Source organism: Trachinotus anak, unplaced genomic scaffold, assembly GCF_046630095.1.
Source record: "Trachinotus anak isolate AG129_WGS33_773 ecotype Australia unplaced genomic scaffold, CSIRO_AGI_Tana_v1 ptg000010l, whole genome shotgun sequence".
NCBI lineage: Eukaryota > Metazoa > Chordata > Actinopteri > Carangiformes > Carangidae > Trachinotus > Trachinotus anak.
The window spans coordinates 5,958,153-5,977,655 of NW_027273861.1; the positions used below are offsets into that span (position 1 = coordinate 5,958,153).

Here is a 19,503-nt window from a genome sequence, read left to right on the forward strand (position 1 = left end):
GAAATGAGGAATAACTGTATCAGAGACAGACATCAGAATAAAAGATAACAGTGAAAACAACAGTGTACCTTGTATTGTTTAAGTATCTTTACTATAATTACACAGACAAAAACAATGTACAATAGCTGGATGTATCAGGCTCACTTCATCCAATAACGTCATTATCGTTACACTCTGCAAAATGAAGTGGCACACGTCACACAGCACAAAATGTTTCACCGAGTACAAAACTTGAAAAGAACCAGGTCAATGGAAAAAAACAAAAGCACATTTACAGTGATTTACATGAATTCAATCCTCCACTCTGATCACACCACCAGAGTACTTGCTCTCTCTCTGTGTCTCTTTGTGTCTGTGTGTCTGTCTCTGTAGCCTCTGAAACCAAATCAAAGTATGTTTTTATCACCATGACATTACTTTAGTTTCGATTATGTGGCTGATTCATGGCGGTTTTGAATGTTAAGTTAACTTGGCGTAATGCATATGCAGCGTGTTTTTACTTTCAGATAACCATCTAAGGACTTTATTTATCCTGGAGAGCACTTTTTTGTATATCAATTTAATTTGCCACATTTACCTTCTTGTAGTACTTTTCTTTTTTTTTTTTTTACCTCAAACCATGAAAGTTTTATATCATCTTTTAGATTCCTCCTAAACTTGTGGCTGATGATCGTTTATCCAAACTAAATGAAGAAATAGAATCAAAAAATGCAGGTGCAGGACGCTCAGAGAAAAAAAAGGGGAAGCAGAGACACTGGCCTCACCCCTTTTCTCTGAATCATATTTTAAGAATATTTCGACAGCATGTGAATCCACTTTCACATGTCCCTGTCCGTTTCATGTACACTGACAAAATGAAGGCACAGGTTGATGAAAAGAGCACAACTGAGATTAGTCTGTATACACACAGTTTGCTAAAGGACTCCTTAAAAATGATTTTTGATTCAATACCTCTTAGGTGGTTCACCTTAGCTGAAATACTTTCATCACTTATAGGGATTTACTGCACCTGCATCTAGTTCCAAATATCACAAATACACATTGTGCCAGCTTCAAACATCGTCCTTGAAGAAGAGGCAGAAACTAAGTTAGTAGAAATGGTCTCTGGGGTCTTTGAAGATGAACAAAAAGGAGAGAAACAGTGGTAGAGCCGTCCAGTCGGCCGCTCTAATGCTCCTCACTCAATGTGTGTGCTCTGTCTTTGATGAGAACCTACTCCTCGTGGGCGTTTCTGCTTCTTGAAGTCCTCCTGTCATTTCCCTCTGTCCACTCTCAGGCAGAGAGGGGGGGTGCATGCGATTGTATGCGGCAAATCATAGCACCAAAATCTGAGCAGCTCCTTCACCCCCTGCAGAGAGGGGACAGTGGTGGTCGTCGACAGAAGAGAAGGTCCAGCTCACGCCCGTTCTTTACGCTTCAGTTTGGAGGATTTCTTGACGGCACCGTTCTTGTTGAGCAGCTTCAGCACTTTCTCCTTGTGGTCGAGAACTTTCATCATGGTGTCTCTGGCCTCGGTCACCTGGTCCATCACCAGCTTACAGCGCTGCATGTTGCCCTGGCGACACAAACACAGAGTAAACCTGCTGGTAGAGACAATGATGTGGGAGACGAGAGCAGCTCTTATGATGTAGTAACAGTCCTCCTAAGCTTCATCAAAGCCACAAAAATGAGCTTGACACAATAAATTACAGTAAAGCTCTGAATAAAAGGCATAAAATGAAGCCGAGATCAGGCTGAGTGCAGTTTTATTATAGCAAGAACATGTGCTGCTCGGCTCTCAGTATGTGCACAGCTTTCTGTTGCCGCCACCTGAATTAACGATTGTTCGCATTTTACATCTCATCATGGTAAAACACTGGGGTTGGATGAACCTTATTTTTAAAGTGAATAATCTAATTTCTGCCAATGAACAATGTTTATGATATTAATTCACTAAACTTGATTACCATTTAATTTATATAGACAACTTAAATAACCAATGACTGACATCAACTGAGCAGAGAAACCCGAGGTCAGACACGACCTCACCTGTATGAGCTCGTTGATTCGGTGAAGGTCATCGTCGGCGCCTGCTCTCTTCTTTGGAATCAGGCCCTCTTGCAGCGTGGAGAGGCGGCTGTACACGTCATGCTCCAAACTCGACTACAGATCAAGTGACAAACGCATTGTGTTTACAGAAACTTTAGTGGCTTTACATCTTTTCATTAACGGCAGCTCAGTGTTGCCTCTGGGTATGAAGATGTTTACTGAGATTAATTCTGGTTGCTCAACTGGATGTTTGCTAAAATAAAAACTATATCGTGTTCCAGGTGACTGCAGTCATATTGTAGCACTGTCTTAAATATAACTCTCCCTGTCAACATACTAACAAAAAACAGACTAACAAAAAATATGCGATCAGTCCTTTTCCTCTGAGTCACAAACTAAACTCTTTACTCAGACCTGTGGAAATTCTGATCGTGAGCAGTGATACCAGTGGTTTATATTCCTGCAGGTCTGGAGCCAGCACTCACCAGCTGCCTGAGCTGTGCAGCACACAGATGAATTTTCCAGCCTTGTGCTCTGCAGGCCACTCCTCTCTGATTAGCCATATCCTGTAAGGTGCCCTTCTTCTCCTCTGTGAGAAAAACAAAGAGCTACTGTTAGAAAGAAAAAGCTACTGGCTGTGTAAAGTGTTGGTATTTTGCCTGTAGGTAATAAGATACTGACCTTTGACCCGGATATCGCTGTACCTCTGGAAGTGGTGGTAGGCAGCTTTCCAGGGGTTACGGTAGTGCCGCAAGAGGGTCACAGGTGGCCGAGGTCTGACTGGCACATAACGCACTCCTTCTTCATCTAGAAGGCAAAAACAAGCGTTAAACAAGTGATGAAGCTGATAACACACAGTCCAACACCATCACTGTAACACTGGATAGCATTACGTTTCATTACATTACATACCAACGTATTCCCTTGGTGGAGATTCACACCTCTCAGCCCTGCCGGTGATGGGCCTGCCTGGGGCCTTTTCTTCATCCGTGCTGTTGGTCTCCACCATCTCACTCTCCTCTGTAGAAATAACGTGCTGCTGCTTGCGGGGCTTCTTCCTCGGGGAGGCCCCAGGGATCAGATCTCCTGTGGCAGGGGTGCTCAGGGTGGAGGCCTGGGTGGTGAGTGCCGGGGCTGATGAGTTCGCATTGGGATCTGCAGGCGAAGGGACACACACATCATTTAACTGAGCTTATGAGTTTCTTTACATTCATTTTTTTTTACCCCCTGATACCATCACTGGTGACATGTGGAAGACAGACATGCTCTTCACCTGGCTGGGTGTCCATAGCCTCCGCCTCCTGCTTAATTTTCACATCTGGGCAGGTGGAGCTGGCAGCACAAGCTGCAGTGCTACTGGCTGCAGGCTGAGTGGGGGAGGCCACAGTGTTAGCCATTGAAGCGGGGACGGGGGGAGTTACAGCCATTGCTGCTGGCAGGGCTGAGAGGACAGTGGAGGGCTGGGAGGGAGGGACAGGTCCCGGCGTGGCGAGCATGGTGGGGATGGCTTGGGCGAGGTGCTGGGTGTTAGAGGTCACCACCTGCTGCTCTCCTCCCTGAGAAGGAAGTGCTTCGACTGTAGCCATGACAGGAGGAGCCACTGCCATGTGCACCTCGGCTTTGGGTTTGACGCTGAGAGAAGAATCGAAAGTGTCAGGTTACAGGCTCATATCAGAAGTCGTGATGACAGGACGTGAACATGGAGGTGATCGATTTGACAGAAGCTCACCCTGCAGGTCTGGGAGATCCTGCTCCTCTCACGCCACTCTCAATCCTGCCACTGCTGGGCTCACTGGGCTGGGCAGGAATCAGGTTCTTACGAACACAACTAAAACACACAGAGACAGACCAGGTTTGTTTGGTAAAAGGAAACATTTAGCCTCCCTATCTGACCTTAACACGTCTCTGTCAAATGTTATTTGAAGAATCTAATGCTGTCTGTCAGCCTGCTGTAGACTGACTGTGCCACTGAAAAGCCTAGATTCAAAGGTCAGGTGAGACATTTTTGTACAGAGGAGTGTAAAACAGAGTTTCTGGGTCAGGTCTAATTTTAGGAAGTACATGTAGGATCAGATTTGTTCTGGGTGGCACAAACAGGTGAATTATTATTAGTAATTTACTGAAACATCAAGTTTAGTATAATATTCTTTTATTTAGCATCTAACTTCCATCTTTAATAGTACAGCACAGCAGTCATTAGCAGCTGTGTCCACAATTTTAAATTGTTTCTGGACTTCTGACACAAAAAAGGTGAAGGTGAAAAAAAGATGTATCCGTATAAAATCAGCAATTTACAACAAGTTTGTGCAGTTGAGAGTGTTTGCTCAGTCTGATTTGGTAAACTAGTACAGACAAGCCTTTAGGAAAGTGGCAGGAATATGAATTCCTACTAGGCCGAATGTCTCTGGGGTTATACTCACCCATCACTAGCGGGCTTCTTGCGAAGGATGCTGGGTCTAGGGGATGATACCAGGGTGGGAGCTCCTCCTACTCCTCCCTGAGTGTGTGCCTGCACCATGGTGGCTACTGGCTGAGTGGTGCTGAATGTGCTGCTGATTGGGCTAGCTACAAAGCCGTCCGCCAAAACAACCCCTGAATGAAATAAAACGTGCATTACAAACAGATCACAACACAGTTAACTCCTCGTCAACACCATGACGCAGTGTCCACTCAGTAATTACCAGGTTTAGCTTCAGACTGCGGTTGCTGCTGCTGCTGAGTGACTATAGGTGCCTGCTGAATTCCCTGGTTGGTGATAGACGCAGACGTGTGCAGGCCTTGCACCCCTATCGGTGCAGGCTGGATACCCTGCGCAGTGATTGGTGCTGGCTGGAGCCCTTGGGTGCTGATTTGTGCAGAGGGCAGACCAATCCGATCAACAGCCATCAGCTGCATGTGGTTGAGATGGACAGTGGTGGCCACGCCAACTCCAGGCTGTGTTGGCAGTGCTGAACTTGGAGCTTGAGGGGTGACTTATTGAGAGGGAACATGAAGTTAAAATGAGGGTGTTCTGCTATCAATTCACATCTTTCACACTATTTTCACATTTCACATCCAAAGAGCGCAGTTCAGCTTACTGCACCGAAATGTCAACATGTCACAGTGCAGGCTTCATATAGTCAAAAGATAATGAGTTTGTTACACTCTACACCAATCAGTACTATAGTTAATGTTTGGTCACATCACATTTCTGCTACACAAATATTGGTGTCACCTTCCATTCACTTCTACTGAAGCCAGAACATACAACGTTAAGCATCTATGTTTTTTCTCCAGAATCTTCACAGATCACAATTAACCTCTGTTCAACAATATGTTTTATCACTATATTTGGTACAGCATCACACAATCAGGCAAGAAACTGTAACGTCGCTCTCATATTCTGTTTAAAGTTTGTGATTGCTCTGATCAATATTTATTCATTTCCTGCATCAGTAACATGACATCACGTTCTTTTTCGTGTGGATAAACACTGTTGAAATGTCATGTGATCAAGCTGCTAGTTGTGATCATCAGTGAAACAATTGTCAGTGGTGCTTACCAGGGTACTGGCGGATGGTGGACACAGAGCTGCTGATGGGGGTGTAGGTGTGTGTCAGAGGGTATGACGAAGAGTAAGCCGGCAGGAAATACTGAAACTGTACTGGCACAGACGGCCTTCAGAGAAAAAACACACAAGATTAATCAATAATTCACCATCATTTGAATAAAATATCTGCAGGTTAATAATAACATAACAACAATACGTTGCTGTATGACAGAGATCTCTGCAGGAATGTATCTCTCCAGTGTTTTGTGGTAGGTTTAAAACAAGTCAGGATGTTTCAGACAAGTAGATACTTTGAATATTATCATCCTTTGATAGTACAGTTAAATTTATTTCAAACACCACTACTGAATATCAGAAGTCAACCTCTGTCTGTATGTGAAAAAAACAACACATTGATTTTGTTTAGTTTTTCCTGGTATGAAAAGTCTCAGAGTCAGAATCAATCCACTGACATCAAACGCTCACCTGTTGTCACTTCTTGCTTCCATGGTGACGGGGTTAGGAGAAGACCGATGGCCTGAGATGGGGATGAGGTTGGGTCTTTCTCCAGCGTAGTCGGACTGTACACGGGATGAAGAGTGGGCGATGGGCTGAGGGACCACTTTAGCTGTGAACAAGGGAAGGTTCATACCAAGTGTTCACTAAAACATGCGCCTCACGCGTATCACAAACAACAGTGTCCCAGCAAGAAAGACAAAGTCAAACTTACCAACAGGGATGGTGGAGGTGGTCACAGCTGTAGTGTGAGAGGAGTGTGAGGCCATTGTCATGGTGACAATAGTATTACTGGTCATCTGGGTATGTGGCACGGAGCCTAAACGTGAGCAAAACAAAATTAATGATATTTGTGTAAGAAAAACCAACAAACTGTAGTTTATTTCTGTGTCCTTTAGTAAAACATAACAAATTACTGTAACTAGTTTAAAGACATTTCAGGACCAGTGTGTAGGATTTAGATGGATTTATTGGTTTATTGTGTTTTCATTAGCATAGAATCTGCCCTTCACACAGGGAGCAGGTCCTCTTCCACAGCGCGTGCCGTGTTAAACTGCCATGTTTCTACAGTAGCCCAGAATGGACAAACTAAGCAGTGGCTTTGAGGAGGTTGTTCATGTTTTCATTTCACCTGAAGACCACTGTAGGTCCTCCTACACGCTTGGACAGGGACGGTTGAGGGGAGGGGTATTCAGCTGGTTGCAATCTAGATGCCACTGAATCCTACACACTGGTCCTTTAATATACATAAAGACAATACCTATTGTGGTGGTTGATGGCACAGTGTTAGTGGCAACGATTGGTGCCACAGTTGCTGCAACCACTGGTGTCGCAGTACTGAACATGGGTTTCTGTGATGGAAGAAAAGAACAGCCGTTATTTCAGTGACTGTTAAAAAAGAAAGAATAAATAAATAAATAAATAAATAAATAAATAAATAGAAGCAACAAGCAGTAACCTGTGTCAAAGTGTGCGGCAGCTGAGGCTTTTGGGCCCCGATGGCAGGGTGTGACGGCAGTGTGATCTTTGCTGTGGTGTCACGGGATGTCTGTGGCCTCTGAATACTGACGTTGGCTGGAGGGGGGTGAAGGGTCAGTGCTGTGCGCCTGAAAGTGTCAATTAAAAATCAAATTAGTGACCTGTTTATTGCATCAGAACGGCAGAGGGTACTGTTAATACAAAAAACATCTCTGTAGGAGCAATGGTGATAAAGAACAGGTTAATACCCAGTTATCTGTCTAAAAATTACCATTTCATAACAGTATCATCTATATTACTTAATAGTTTGTCTGCACACAATTAATCAGAAATCAAGTTCACTGTCATTCATGCCTTTTAAGGTTTATTAATAAGTTAAGTTTTGTTTTGGGTTGTATAATTTTTTGCTGGTGTTTCACAGAGGATTTTAAGCATCAGCTAAGTGGAGGATTCTGTATAATGTGGAGAGCTCGCACAAGTAAAAAAAGTTGACTTTTTCTGACTTCTCTTTTTCTTGTTAAACACTGGTCACTTCCCCCTTTTCTAGCCCCTAAAATCCATAACCATAGCCATGACCTGAGGATGATGTACTAAAAGATAATATTTAACAAAGTTTTCCATACAGCCAGACCAGGGCGGTTCCCGTGTCTAAACATTTGTTGTAAAACTCCATGCCTTCAAATTAAGCAGTGACTGATTTATCACTTCAATAAACTCTTACACTGCTACCTACCCGTGTGCCACCTCTGCAGAGTGTGTAACAGTTGGACTGATCACTGGGGACTGAGTTCTAGTTGCTGAAATGGGGGCCACCACAGCTGGAAGCACAGCTGTAGAGGTTGTAACAGCAGGGCGGGACTGTGGAAAGAGGGAGTTGACACGGTTACACACAAAGTTTCTCAATGTCCAACACAAAATCTACACTTACTAAAGTGCTGTATAAACAGATATAAGTACATCAGTACCTGAATAGCCTGGTGGATTATATGCTGCACTGCTGTGGGCTGGCCGGGCCCTGCGCTTGCCCCAGTGGCTGGCCGGAGGACAGTTTTGGAGCTAGACATAACAGCGGCTGCAGCAGCTCCTGTAGGGTAAATAAAATACAGATCAAGGTAAAAGCACTGCTACAAAAGAGAGAAAAAAAACACAACTGCTTCAAGGACAAGCAAACTGCTTGGCATACTGCTGGTATTACATCAGGCATACCTCTGGGTAAATGGGATGTGAAGGGCTGGGGAGGGACAGCAGGGGTCCTGATGATCTGAATGTTGGCTGGCATCAGGTGGTGTACGTTGCTGGAGTGACCCTGAAACACAATGGAAGTAGCCCTGGTCTTGAGTAATCAGCAAGAAACACACAATTACATACACTGATAGTGAATGGACAGGGCATTCACCTGCTGACCACTGATGGTTGCCACAGGAATGGACGGGGTTGTAGCAATACTGCTCTCTATGGTGACAGTAATGTGACCAGGCACTTTGGGGGGTATGGGGATATGAGCCTGGTTGGAAGCTGGTGCTGGGGCAATAAGACGACTTTGCATAGGTGACTTCAGTACAGCCTAAAAAAAATAATAAAAACCACACAAACAAACACACACACGCATAATAAATATATATCTTGTTTTTAATGCTGAATGCTGTTGGAAATAATGCTAAAAAAAACAAAAAAAAAAACAATCAATGTTTAGTGTTCCTACAGAACGAAACAACATACTGCCGTAAAACACTGTTGAATGTTTATAGAGTAATTGTAAAGTTAGACACTTGGTAGATGGCAAGTTGCCTAAGTTAAGTTATCAGTGAATTTTATCGGTGAGCACATGAAGCACCTCTGAAATAATTTTATTTGGATTAAACACTTACTGAGCAGAAGGTGTATCCACAATAAAAAACTATCATCTTATACCATGTGAAACTAGTCCCTTAACACAACAAGTAGATCTGAAAAACTCTTCACTGTGGTTGAATTATACAACCTTTAAAAATCTAAAGAAACACTTGCTTTAGTGGGTATTTGTGAAAAAATTTTCAGTCCCAGGTTTTGTCCTTGAAATGACATAACAAGAACTACGTTAATCGACAGAAAACAAGCCCAGACAGTCTTGTGATATTACGCTAATTTTAAAACGAAACCTCTCCAACTCTGTCTGGAGGGCATGAGTATTGGATGAGAAGGCCAAATTGTTATATCCTGAATTATTTCAAACTTCAAGATTATCACTGCAGACTGTTGGTTTCTTATTAGCCCTGACTCACCCCAACAGTCAGTTCAGCCAAGCGTTCAACTTCAGAAAGGTTATCCAGACTCAACTATAATTCAGCACTTACTGAGTTTACAAACTCAACCCAAGTCAGCAGCAGCTTGTTGTTACACATCCACAGACAGCATTATGACCAACTGAGATTAAAGTGCATTCACCTCAAACTGAAAATGATAATAACACCACATATTATACTACAAACATGTACAGAAAGCCTCTAAAGTGTTAACGTCACCTTCATCTGTCCCTCGGTGAGGACTGCGGGCTGGCCCTGGGGGAGGTGGACAGGGGGGGCAGGTACAGTCACAGGTGTGCCAGGCTGGATGGGCACAGTCTGGGGAGCAGCTTGCGGCTGGCCGTGCGTCTGCACTTGTGGATAAGGTCTGACCATCATGGGGTCCTGCTTGTCATCTCTGAACGTCAAGGCCCCCCCTCCCCCAGCTGGTGGATGATCCTGCTGCCCGTGATCAGCATCCCGACTACCGTCTGCATCTGCACCAGCTGAGGAAACGTAAACATTATGTTACAGATGTCTTCCGCGCCATTTGTGAAGTGGCATGCGAGTCATTTCAGTGACAGTAAGTTACCTGGAGCATTTGACGGCTGATTGACAGACACAAGGTTTCCAGCAGCAGGGATCTGAGGTGCTCCGCCGCTGGAGGGAGGCAGTCCGTGTCGGGGGAATTGCTGGGAGCTCATTTTAACTGCTTATGACCTAAAATGGTGTCAGAATTTCACATTAAATCCAGTGAGGGATATACTGAAGATGTGGTTAATGATTATGGCCGGTGCGCAGCTGTATTCCCTCTATTAACCCTGTATGAGGACAACAACAATCAAACGCCCCCGGTTTAACCCCTCACAGGCGGCGCGGCCACACAAACAGTGACGGAGCTGCGGATATGATCGTTAGCAGTCAGCAGCGGAGCCAGGAGCAAGTCCACGACGTTAACCGACTGGTGCCAACAAAACGTACAGAAATACATGTGGATGTGAAAACTAAGACAAGAACATCTTGTTAACCTTTGTTTGGCGTAAACGTTATATGGACAACAATATATGACCGACATGTTATCGACAACAACTGCACCGTTGTTGATCAAATATCAGTCCACTGTGCAGGCACAGAAATGGCTTTTCGGCTGCCATTTGCTTCGTCAGATAACGCACACTCTGCTCAATGGCGAGGTCAATGGCAGCGTTAAAACTAAAAAGCTACCTTGTTAGCCAGCTACCTTAGCTAGCAGCAGGCTAACGTTACAATCGCTAACCCTCCTGCCGCCTGATTTTCATGCCAAATCTTGCACTTTCTAAAGAGTACTATGGCGCAAACGTCACAACACCAAACAAGCAAACACGTTTCTGTGTGTGTGCAGATGTTACCGTACCGCGGAGTGACTAGGCAATGGTCGTTTTGTGGATTACAGTTTTTTCCATTCGTCTTTTCTTTTTTCCAACATGTAAACCGGAAGAACGCTCCGATAGAACCGGACCCCCCCAGGTTCACTCCGCCAATCAGAGGAGAGAGTCCCAGAACGCTGACCAATCAGAGCTCCGGAGAGGTTTCCCCGACCTAAACCGACACCGGGGAGTGGAGACCGAGGGGCCGCTGCGACCGACGCCGCGGTCATGTGGTCGACGTCGGCAGCCGCGCTAGCACTGGAGCTAATCTGCTAGCATGTTTACTGCCAGCTGTAGAGACAGCTACGATGTTGTGTTCATGTTTTTACAAACTCCGCTGCTGTAAATGCGATGTAACGCAAACGCAGACTGCAATAGAAAGTATACTCAATAAAAGTAAAGAGATATTACCAGCAAAACATATGTCGGTACTAACATGGTGTTGAAGCAGTACTTTTTTATCATCACATATTTCTCTGGCTATTTGCTTCCCTGTGCATAGATATGTGGGCATTGTAAGGAAAAATCTGTACAGCAAAACACAAATTCTGCAGTAACTTTATGGTGCGATGACGCTGTCTGAGTTTGTCACATGACCATCGCCTAATGATACGTCGAGACTCTCCCGCTTGAACATTGAACCCTCCTCCTTTGCACTGGTGCCATCCGCAGACTGTATACAAAGAGGCGCTATGGCGGTACCTTCAATGCAACACTAGAGGGCGCTAACCAACCGCAGAAAAGCCGCAGGATCTGACGATAGCTTTGACCTTCAGGTTAAGTGTGTATGAAGGGAAATTGTTGAGCTGAACAAAAGAGAATTTGTTCATGGGCTTTTTTTCCTGGAGGACATTTTGACATGTCACAGGTGTAAATAATAAAAACCAAAGACGGCTGAACTGCATTTAGCTGGTTTCAGGGGTCTTGGTAGTTTCTTGTGTAAATCTAAAGAAATTGCCTCTATGCCTAAAGAAATCTTGGCCTTGAACCACAGTTGGCTGCACACTGTGGTCCAATGACTCTGAGAGACCCTTTAACTGCAAATCATGTTTACTTTACAGTTAACCAATAATTTTCAAATGTCTGCTGAACGCTCTCAGATTTCTAGATCTGTCTGTGCTGCTGTTCCAGGCAGCAGGTGCTTTCTCTTCACTTACCCACAGTTTGCCTGCTTCAGTCCTATAAACCATTAGTCCATCAAGTCTGCATTCATTTTCTTTCATCGCCGTTTTCTTTTCTGTCTGCAGAGTCCTGATGTTTCATCTGAAGGTTCAGGTTCACTCAGAACTTGCAGATGATGAAGCTGCATGACGCCCTCGCCCTCTTCATGGGCACCTGCAGCCAGGTAAAGCAATCGCTCACCTGAGAACAAGCAAAGGGTAGACGTGTTGATTTTGTGCGCATGTGTGTGAACCTAACTGCTTCTCCTTAAGCTGAGGCTCGTACGTCCTGGTTGGAAACATCAGCCACTTTGGCTGCAGGGCAAACAGGTGAGCTATTCACACACTGAAGATCTGACTTTGATCATTTTGATATTTTTTACACTCTGCTATCTTCTGTCTTTAAAAAACATATTTTTCATATATGTAAGTAGGATATGTAAAATATCACATCTAGAGTATCCAACTGTAAAATCAATTTTGAATTTTATTTACTCTGAATCATTGTGTTTACATTCATCTATTTCTATGCCCATTTTTAATTTGAGTGGAAACGCCGAAAAATGTATTTGAAAATAAATCAGAATATCACATAAAAGTTTCAATGCTTGGCTGAAAAGTTGATGTGTCGATCAAATTAGATGTATCGATACGTAGTTAAACATCCATTGAATCTTTCATCGAAGACGTAACAACATCAGATCTGTGTGGAGCGATGACGAGGCTGTAACCTTCCTAAAATGAATACATGAAACAAACATAAACACTATATTTCCAACATGTTTTCTACATCGTTTTTGCTTTTTTGAGGTTTACCTAGCGTTCTTTTCCCTACATTATTTTTGTTCTCTGATTTTCTGAAAATTGGTTTAAAATTTGCACTATTAAACTTTCAAAACCTCCACTTCATGTAAAGACATTACATCAGGAACAGGCTGCACCCAGATGAGGTGCTGGACAATGCTGGCTCCACTACACTGATGGCTGATGCCATCTGATGCCTCTGTTTGACATTTTCTGTGTCTGTTTTTTCTGTTTTAGGATGGAGGCCAGTCGGCCAATGGAGGACCTACCCATGATAGAGTCCTTGGACCAAACTAATTTTCCTAACTGACTAATAACACAAAAATCATTAAATTGTTCTTGTCCATATTGAAAACATTCAAACATTCACAGCATAAGCTGGAAAAAGTATATGAACCTCTCGGCTAATGACAGCAGCAAAAGTTAACTGGAGTCATTAGTTATTAAAGCTGGAGTCCAGTCAATGAAAACATATTGGAGCTGTGTGTTAGAGCTACTTTGATTTAGAAAAAACACTCAAACACTGTGAGTTTGCTGTTCACAGGAAACATCTGCTGATAGATATTCATCAGCCCACACTGTGACAAACTGTCTATAGACTGAGACAATGTAGTTCTGTGGCTACTGTCCCTAGAGGTGGACACCCAGCTAAATTGACTCAAAAGACACAACACAGGAGATCGGTAACGTGACAAAGTAACTAAGACTAAAACTAAAGGTTCAAAGGAATCACTGGAGCTGGTTAACATCTCTGAGTCATGAGTCTCCTAAATGTAAATCATGGTGCATGGAGCATGTTGTCCATGGAAGGACAGCACAGAGGAAGCTGCTGCTCTCTGAAGTTTGACTCTCCACAACACTACTGGGAAAATGTTTTGTAGGCTGATGACACCAAGGTTGAATTGTTTGGGAAGAACATGCAGCTCTGTGTATGGTGTAAGAAAGGTTCTGCATACAAACATGAAAGCATCATGTCAAAGGTAAAATATGGTGGAGGGAGCATCATGATTTGGGGCTTTGATGCCTCTGGGCCTGGACAGCTGAACATCATCGAAGGGAAAATGAATTCCCAAGTTTATCAAGGTATCTTCTACAATAATGTCAAGGTGGCTGTTCACCTGCTTCTATATATGAAATATAGGAAACATTCCTGCTTGAGCAGGAATGGCATGAGCTCTTAATTTCCCAGCTTTGCTCACCCACTCACTCTCTTACTTGCTTAAACCTGTTGGTATGCTGCTTTAAGTGGGAACTTTTGAAACCCTCATGACAAGCATTCTTTAGATGTTATTGCTGACTGGTTATGATGTGGGTTGTCATGAAGTGCAGCTTTAGATATATTTATTGTCACTGAGAAGTAAGAAGATATGGGGAAAACATTTACAAATGTCAGTATAAATCGCACAGATTGAGGCAAGCTGAGACTAAACTAGTGTGACACTAGTCTAGTGTTTCCATGTGTCTGCTGACTGGGGATTTTCAGGGAAAACTTACTGCCTATGGTTCTCATAATTACACTGATTTATCCGCCCTTTAACTCATCCTCTCATGGTGAACTCTTTAGCTTCTGTTGTTCTGAATCATCTGTCGTTTCACATTCTAATTTGCCTCTTACTCATCCGTCTACATTGTTAATTACTCATTGGCATTGCAGACTTTAAAAAACAAATTTTCACAGGTAAGTAGCTTGCACCTGGCTCCACAGTGTCAAATTTTTGCCACTCCCTCAGGTGTCATTGTGTCCTATTTACCCTGGAGATCATCCTCCACAGCACATCTCTGTGTAGCTTCAGACACTGAACATTTTGACTCATCTCTTTTCCTACAGTGAATCAGTCTTTCTGGATTGTGCTGCTCAGTTGATTCACTGGAAACCACTGGCAGTCCTGGACCGTAGCCAGTCAAACAGCCGTGGTGAACATGATGCCTCATGCATGGTTAATGAAGGACTGTCCTGTGTTTTTGTTACTGTGGGTTAATCAGAGCTTTTTCAGTGAAAAAAGCAGCTGCCAGCTGAAGCCAAAAATATGCTGACGAGAGCAGTGAGAGTGAACCCAAACACTAAAGTTGTTGGCATTAAAACCAAAATAATGAGCTGAAAGACACTAAAACCCTGCTCAGAGTTGAGGGGAAATGCAGAGAGGGTGATCATTTTCTGTGGGTTTACACCTTTGGTATTAGACATAGTCATTAGATCCATTGTTATTTTAAACATAATTATTAGAGTAGCTTTAAAACAAACCTTTAAAGCTGTGCTAATGTATTTTGATTCATTTCATTGCATGATAATGATTAAATATTTAAGCTTTAGTGATGTGAGGTGAGGTGTCATCCAAATTAAAGCCGTATTAGTTGACGTTTTGGCCACTTGGAGGCAGCAGGATCACTGTGTAAAGTCCTCATGGCAAACTCATTAGGAAACAATTACCTAATTACACATCCTGCAAACATGAGGCAACTCAAGCGTCATTTCAATGTGTTTCTGGCCATCTGATGGATGTATGGCCTATATTCAAACTCCTTTTAGCTCTGTTTTGGTCTCCTCCAACTCCTGAGGGACATATCTTGTCCTTTAGCCACTAAATGTTGCACTATGTTCGGCAGCTATTTGCTAACTTTGTCTGTCTGCTGTTTGGTGCCGGTCAGGTAGCATACAGTGGCTTTTTAGCTGAAACCGGTTGTGTGCTGCAGTTGGAAACAACACTAATGAGAGTGGTGAGAACCAAAACAGTAAAGTTGTGGGCCGTAAATGATCAAAACAAGAGAGCTGAGGGCAATTGCAGAACTGGGTGATGATTGTCTATAGATTTGTCTCTATGAGAGACACCTTCCTCATTACTTAAAGTCATTTGATCCATTTTAATATGGAAATATTAATTAGTGCAGCCTTACTTGTCAAGTCAAGTCCATTTTTATTTAAATAGCAGCAAATCACAACAGAAGTTAACTCATGGCTCTTTTCAATTATCAAGTCTAAACAACAAGCCACAAATTTGACGCTACTAAATTTCAAGTATCATTCAAAAAAAGGTGAAAATATAAAGTTTTTTTTTTAACTGTGGCAAAGGAACAGTATACAGTGAAAGAGAGGACTGAGTGGTGGATGACAGGTAAGCAGTAGAGTGGTATCAGAGGAGCAGAACAGGTGTGGTGCTGAAGCAAAGCAGCATCATGCCTTTTTGGCTGACCAGCCACACACTGCTGCAAATGGCCTGCTATCTGAGGGGTTTGCTTCATCTCAGTAACAACACTAAAATTAGAGGACGGTGCCCTGATTTATGTGGAAAAGTTAAGGGGGGTGGGGGCACATTCCATGACTGCTGTAGGCAGGAAGTTTTGGAATCTCCATGGAAATTAAGGCAAAACACAGAGCTCCACTGTTATTTTTCCAAGTATTTCAAGCAGGCTTTTAGCATAAAATATGCTCTAAAGCCTCCAAAAGGGGACAGATGATTTGTTACCAATTGTCCCCTCTATTGCTGCCAGACACATTGATTTACTTACATTAGGATACAAATAGTGCATGACTTTAAAAATGCAATAACCTTTGAGGCGAGATGAATTTAACCAACAGCGTAAACTGGCACAAACGTAAAGACAGAATGTGAAGAATGCATTATTTCACGATTGTAGAGTTTATTGACCATGTTGAACAAACAACAAAACTTCATTATCTCGCAGCAAGCCTGTTTCATTGACATCTGTTCTTGATCCACTATGACTGATGTTTTGGTTATGTGAGAACCATTCACAGTTACTGGGAGTCAAAGTGGTGAAATCACAGTAATAAATGCAACAATCCTGACAACAATCACAGTAATTCCTGCAGGAGTCCAGATGTGTGTGGAATGCACATACGTACTTGGGAGTGAATTTTAGGACACTTGAGCGTTCCTGGGAATGAGTCTGCCTCTGCGAAGTTGTTCAAACTCGGCACTGCCTGGAGTCACGTAATCATAACCTTTCACCTTCAGAACCCCTTAACATCACTCATAATGTGGTGGGGGCTCCAGTCTTGTGAGTACTGTAAAAAAGAAGCAGGATGAAATATCTGAAATATGATCTGTCTGAGCACAAATCACTGACCCCAGTGTGCTATACCTGAAAAAGACATGTAGATTTACTAGTGCAGCTTTTTCGAGCTGAGAAAAGTGGCACTCGGCTACAACAAGTAAAGGCAGCAAGAGGAAAATGTGTGGCATCTCTGGAATGCCACCCGCAGCTCACCAGGGAGACGAAGGAAGGCAAAATATTTACATTGAAAGTGTACAGAATTTTTTGCATGTAAAAGCTGACTGAAAATTTACCAGAGAGAAAATACACATATAAAGTAGACTTCCTTAAAAGCAATACTATTAGAAACTTAGAATTTGATGTTCAACTTGTACAGGGATAATTCAACATAATGTTACCAAGGTTTACATTTCTATTTGAACTCTACGTAACACAGGTCACCTGAAATTCCAAGTATTTCTTCATTTTCTTAGGATTTGATGTACAGAACATGAAGTGCATCTGACACCTGAGCAATATTGACATTTGTCTGCCATAAGACTCTTAAAGAAGAATGAAAAACTGATTATCAAGGTGCACTGTGTCCATCAGGTGAGGCTAAGTGTCATGCTGATTGTTAAACCCATGAAGTTTTGTCTTCAGTAAAGACAAAACGACTGAGCTCTTGAGTCCAAGTATCATTATATTGGTGTTTCCTCAAATAAAACAATGTTATCACACATGGTGTCATGGTTATATATAACTAATATATAACCTCAGTGTTCTCCCCAGGCAATAGGTTTTAAAGGCAAAGATAAAGCAAATGAGTAACACACAAATACTATCTTCATACTTCATTCACACTATCAAATTACTCTCCATTATCAACCAGGAAGGTTGATAATGGAGCACTATCATGAGCACTGCAGCAGTCACTTGCTCTAGAGGTTATCATTCTTTTTCACCACAGCTATTTCTGAATGTGAATAAAGATTATTTAAAGCATATTAATAACTACTATATTTTTTTCCAGGTAACTGAGGCAGCATGAAAACCTCTAAACACAACACATATGTGTGTAATATATTCTGAACAGGCACATCTTTGCTAAGACACAGTCTCTGGTGGAAATTCGTAGCTTTCAGGTGGTTTATGTCACTCAGTGGAGTGTATTAGCCATATTTTGGCAATACAACAACACTTACAGAGCATATATATATATAAAGCAATGAAGTGCATTGTGCTTCAGTACTGGTCTGTTGAGTTTCTGTGGAAATTTTGATTCATTTTCCTCTATAAAAAAATGGGTCACCAAGTGGAATTAATCATGTCCACCATGAATTCAAGCTGACCACAGCCTCCATTCTCAGTGAAGGAAAGAAACAGTAACAGTGGGTGAGAGTTTGACACTGACAGACAATGTATGGACTATAACATTTGATATCAGAAATAACACATTAGCCAGTGCTTCACAATAAAAGTGGAGTGTGTGAACAATTTCAATTGCTTGTTCAAATTAATGGTCAGGAGTTTTTGCTGCAGCAGCCTTACGTGGTCTGGTATGACCATTGGTGTATGGTGGCTAATATTAGCTAATGCTAGCAAACTTTAGAAAGATATTGCTCTATAACTGACATTACTGAGTGAACTCAATGATTTTATTAATTCCCTACTTGTGCTACTGTTGGGCATTTACCATTATCCTGTAACTGTCCCTTATGAGCATGTTGGCCACACTTTCACCAAACCTACACAGGTTTGCTTTAAACATAAGGCGCACATACATCACGTACATTTAACAGTTGGTGAATTTTAGTTTGACAGGCAGCATTTAAGTGTGCATTAGCCCTCTAATTATGCTGTGTTCTGCCTAATGTACAGTATATCACCACTATGTTCACCAGCTAGTAGGTAACTTTAGCTCAACTCTGCACAGGCTGAAAACGACACCGATGAAGCAGTGAGAGTGAATCAAAACAGTAAAGTTGTGGGCTTTAAAACTGAAACAGTGAGCTGAAAGACACTAAAATGCTCAGATGAGCTGAGGGGAATTGTGGAGTCTAGTTGTAGTTTGTGGGATTAATCACTTCATTGGACCCCTTTCACATTACTTATACCCCTTTTACATCAAAATTAGCTTGCATATGTGAGTTTTTCAACCCGCTAAAAAGGCGATTGATACTTCTCGCACTGCTTGTTTGCCCTTCTGTTCACTTGTGTCTCTGTTCCTTCAGACACAGAACTTCCTGGTTTCAGGAAGCAACGTCATCATGTGCAGCTACAGAGCACACACACAGACACAGATTCAGACAGTCAGCCGCTAGCTGCTGTGCAGACTGCTGTCAGAGCCTGTTTGCATTGGTTGGTGATTGTGTGTTTTTAAAACTTATTTCAGGGCTGCGCTCACTCTTACTGGCCTGAATACAGCACAGTCTCAGAGGACGGTGTAGCTGCGTTTCTGGTTTTCAGCACTGTGCTGGGCAGGTGGCAGATCTGTTAACAGTGTGTGTGCTCTGAAAGATGTCACAGCACAGAAATTATCATGTTCACCCGGGTGTCATGTTAACATCACTGCCAATCAGAGCAGGAGCCGATAAATACCCCTGACTACTGGAGGATCATTTGATCCGGGAGTGAATGCTGATTGTACCCTTTCACACTGACAACAAAAAACAGATGTTAGCAGGTTTTTTGACCAGTGTAAAATAGGCTACTGGGTAATTTTACCATCGTTAATATGAAAAATATTGATCAGAGCAGCTTTAAATTTATGTGACAACAAAACTTTCAACATGCAACAACTGTTCCTGAACTACTGAACTAAAAAT

At 42.6% G+C, this 19,503-nt stretch overlaps 1 protein-coding gene and 1 long non-coding RNA gene across 3 annotated transcripts; one reads left to right on the plus strand and one right to left on the minus strand.

Annotated features, from left to right (window-relative positions):
- Positions 1–69: 69 nt before the first annotated feature.
- sap130a (Sin3A-associated protein a) lies at positions 70–11,177 on the minus strand. 2 transcript variants are annotated; one of them, XM_071487160.1, is made up of 21 exons: positions 11,155–11,177; positions 9,905–10,032; positions 9,553–9,818; positions 8,448–8,615; positions 8,258–8,357; positions 8,017–8,135; positions 7,785–7,909; positions 7,032–7,179; positions 6,834–6,924; positions 6,288–6,392; positions 6,044–6,185; positions 5,570–5,685; positions 4,710–5,000; positions 4,449–4,620; positions 3,758–3,856; positions 3,302–3,660; positions 2,941–3,183; positions 2,710–2,835; positions 2,514–2,617; positions 2,029–2,142; positions 70–1,555 (listed from the first exon to the last, which is right to left on the minus strand). In XM_071487160.1, exons 2-21 carry the CDS (start codon positions 10,014–10,016, stop codon positions 1,397–1,399), a joined length of 3,159 nt encoding a protein of 1,052 aa, XP_071343261.1. In that variant the 5' UTR covers positions 10,017–10,032; positions 11,155–11,177; the 3' UTR covers positions 70–1,396. The 2 variants fall into 2 exon arrangements, with proteins under 2 accessions (XP_071343261.1, XP_071343260.1); XM_071487159.1 differs by lacking the exon at positions 11,155–11,177 and adding an exon at positions 10,706–10,841.
- A 196-nt stretch (positions 11,178–11,373) lies between these two features.
- Positions 11,374–13,000, plus strand: LOC139626716 (uncharacterized). The gene is made up of 4 exons (XR_011692390.1): positions 11,374–11,494; positions 11,966–12,063; positions 12,152–12,208; positions 12,920–13,000. It is a non-coding gene; the product is annotated as an uncharacterized lncRNA (long non-coding RNA).
- The last annotated feature ends 6,503 nt before the right edge of the window (positions 13,001–19,503 follow it).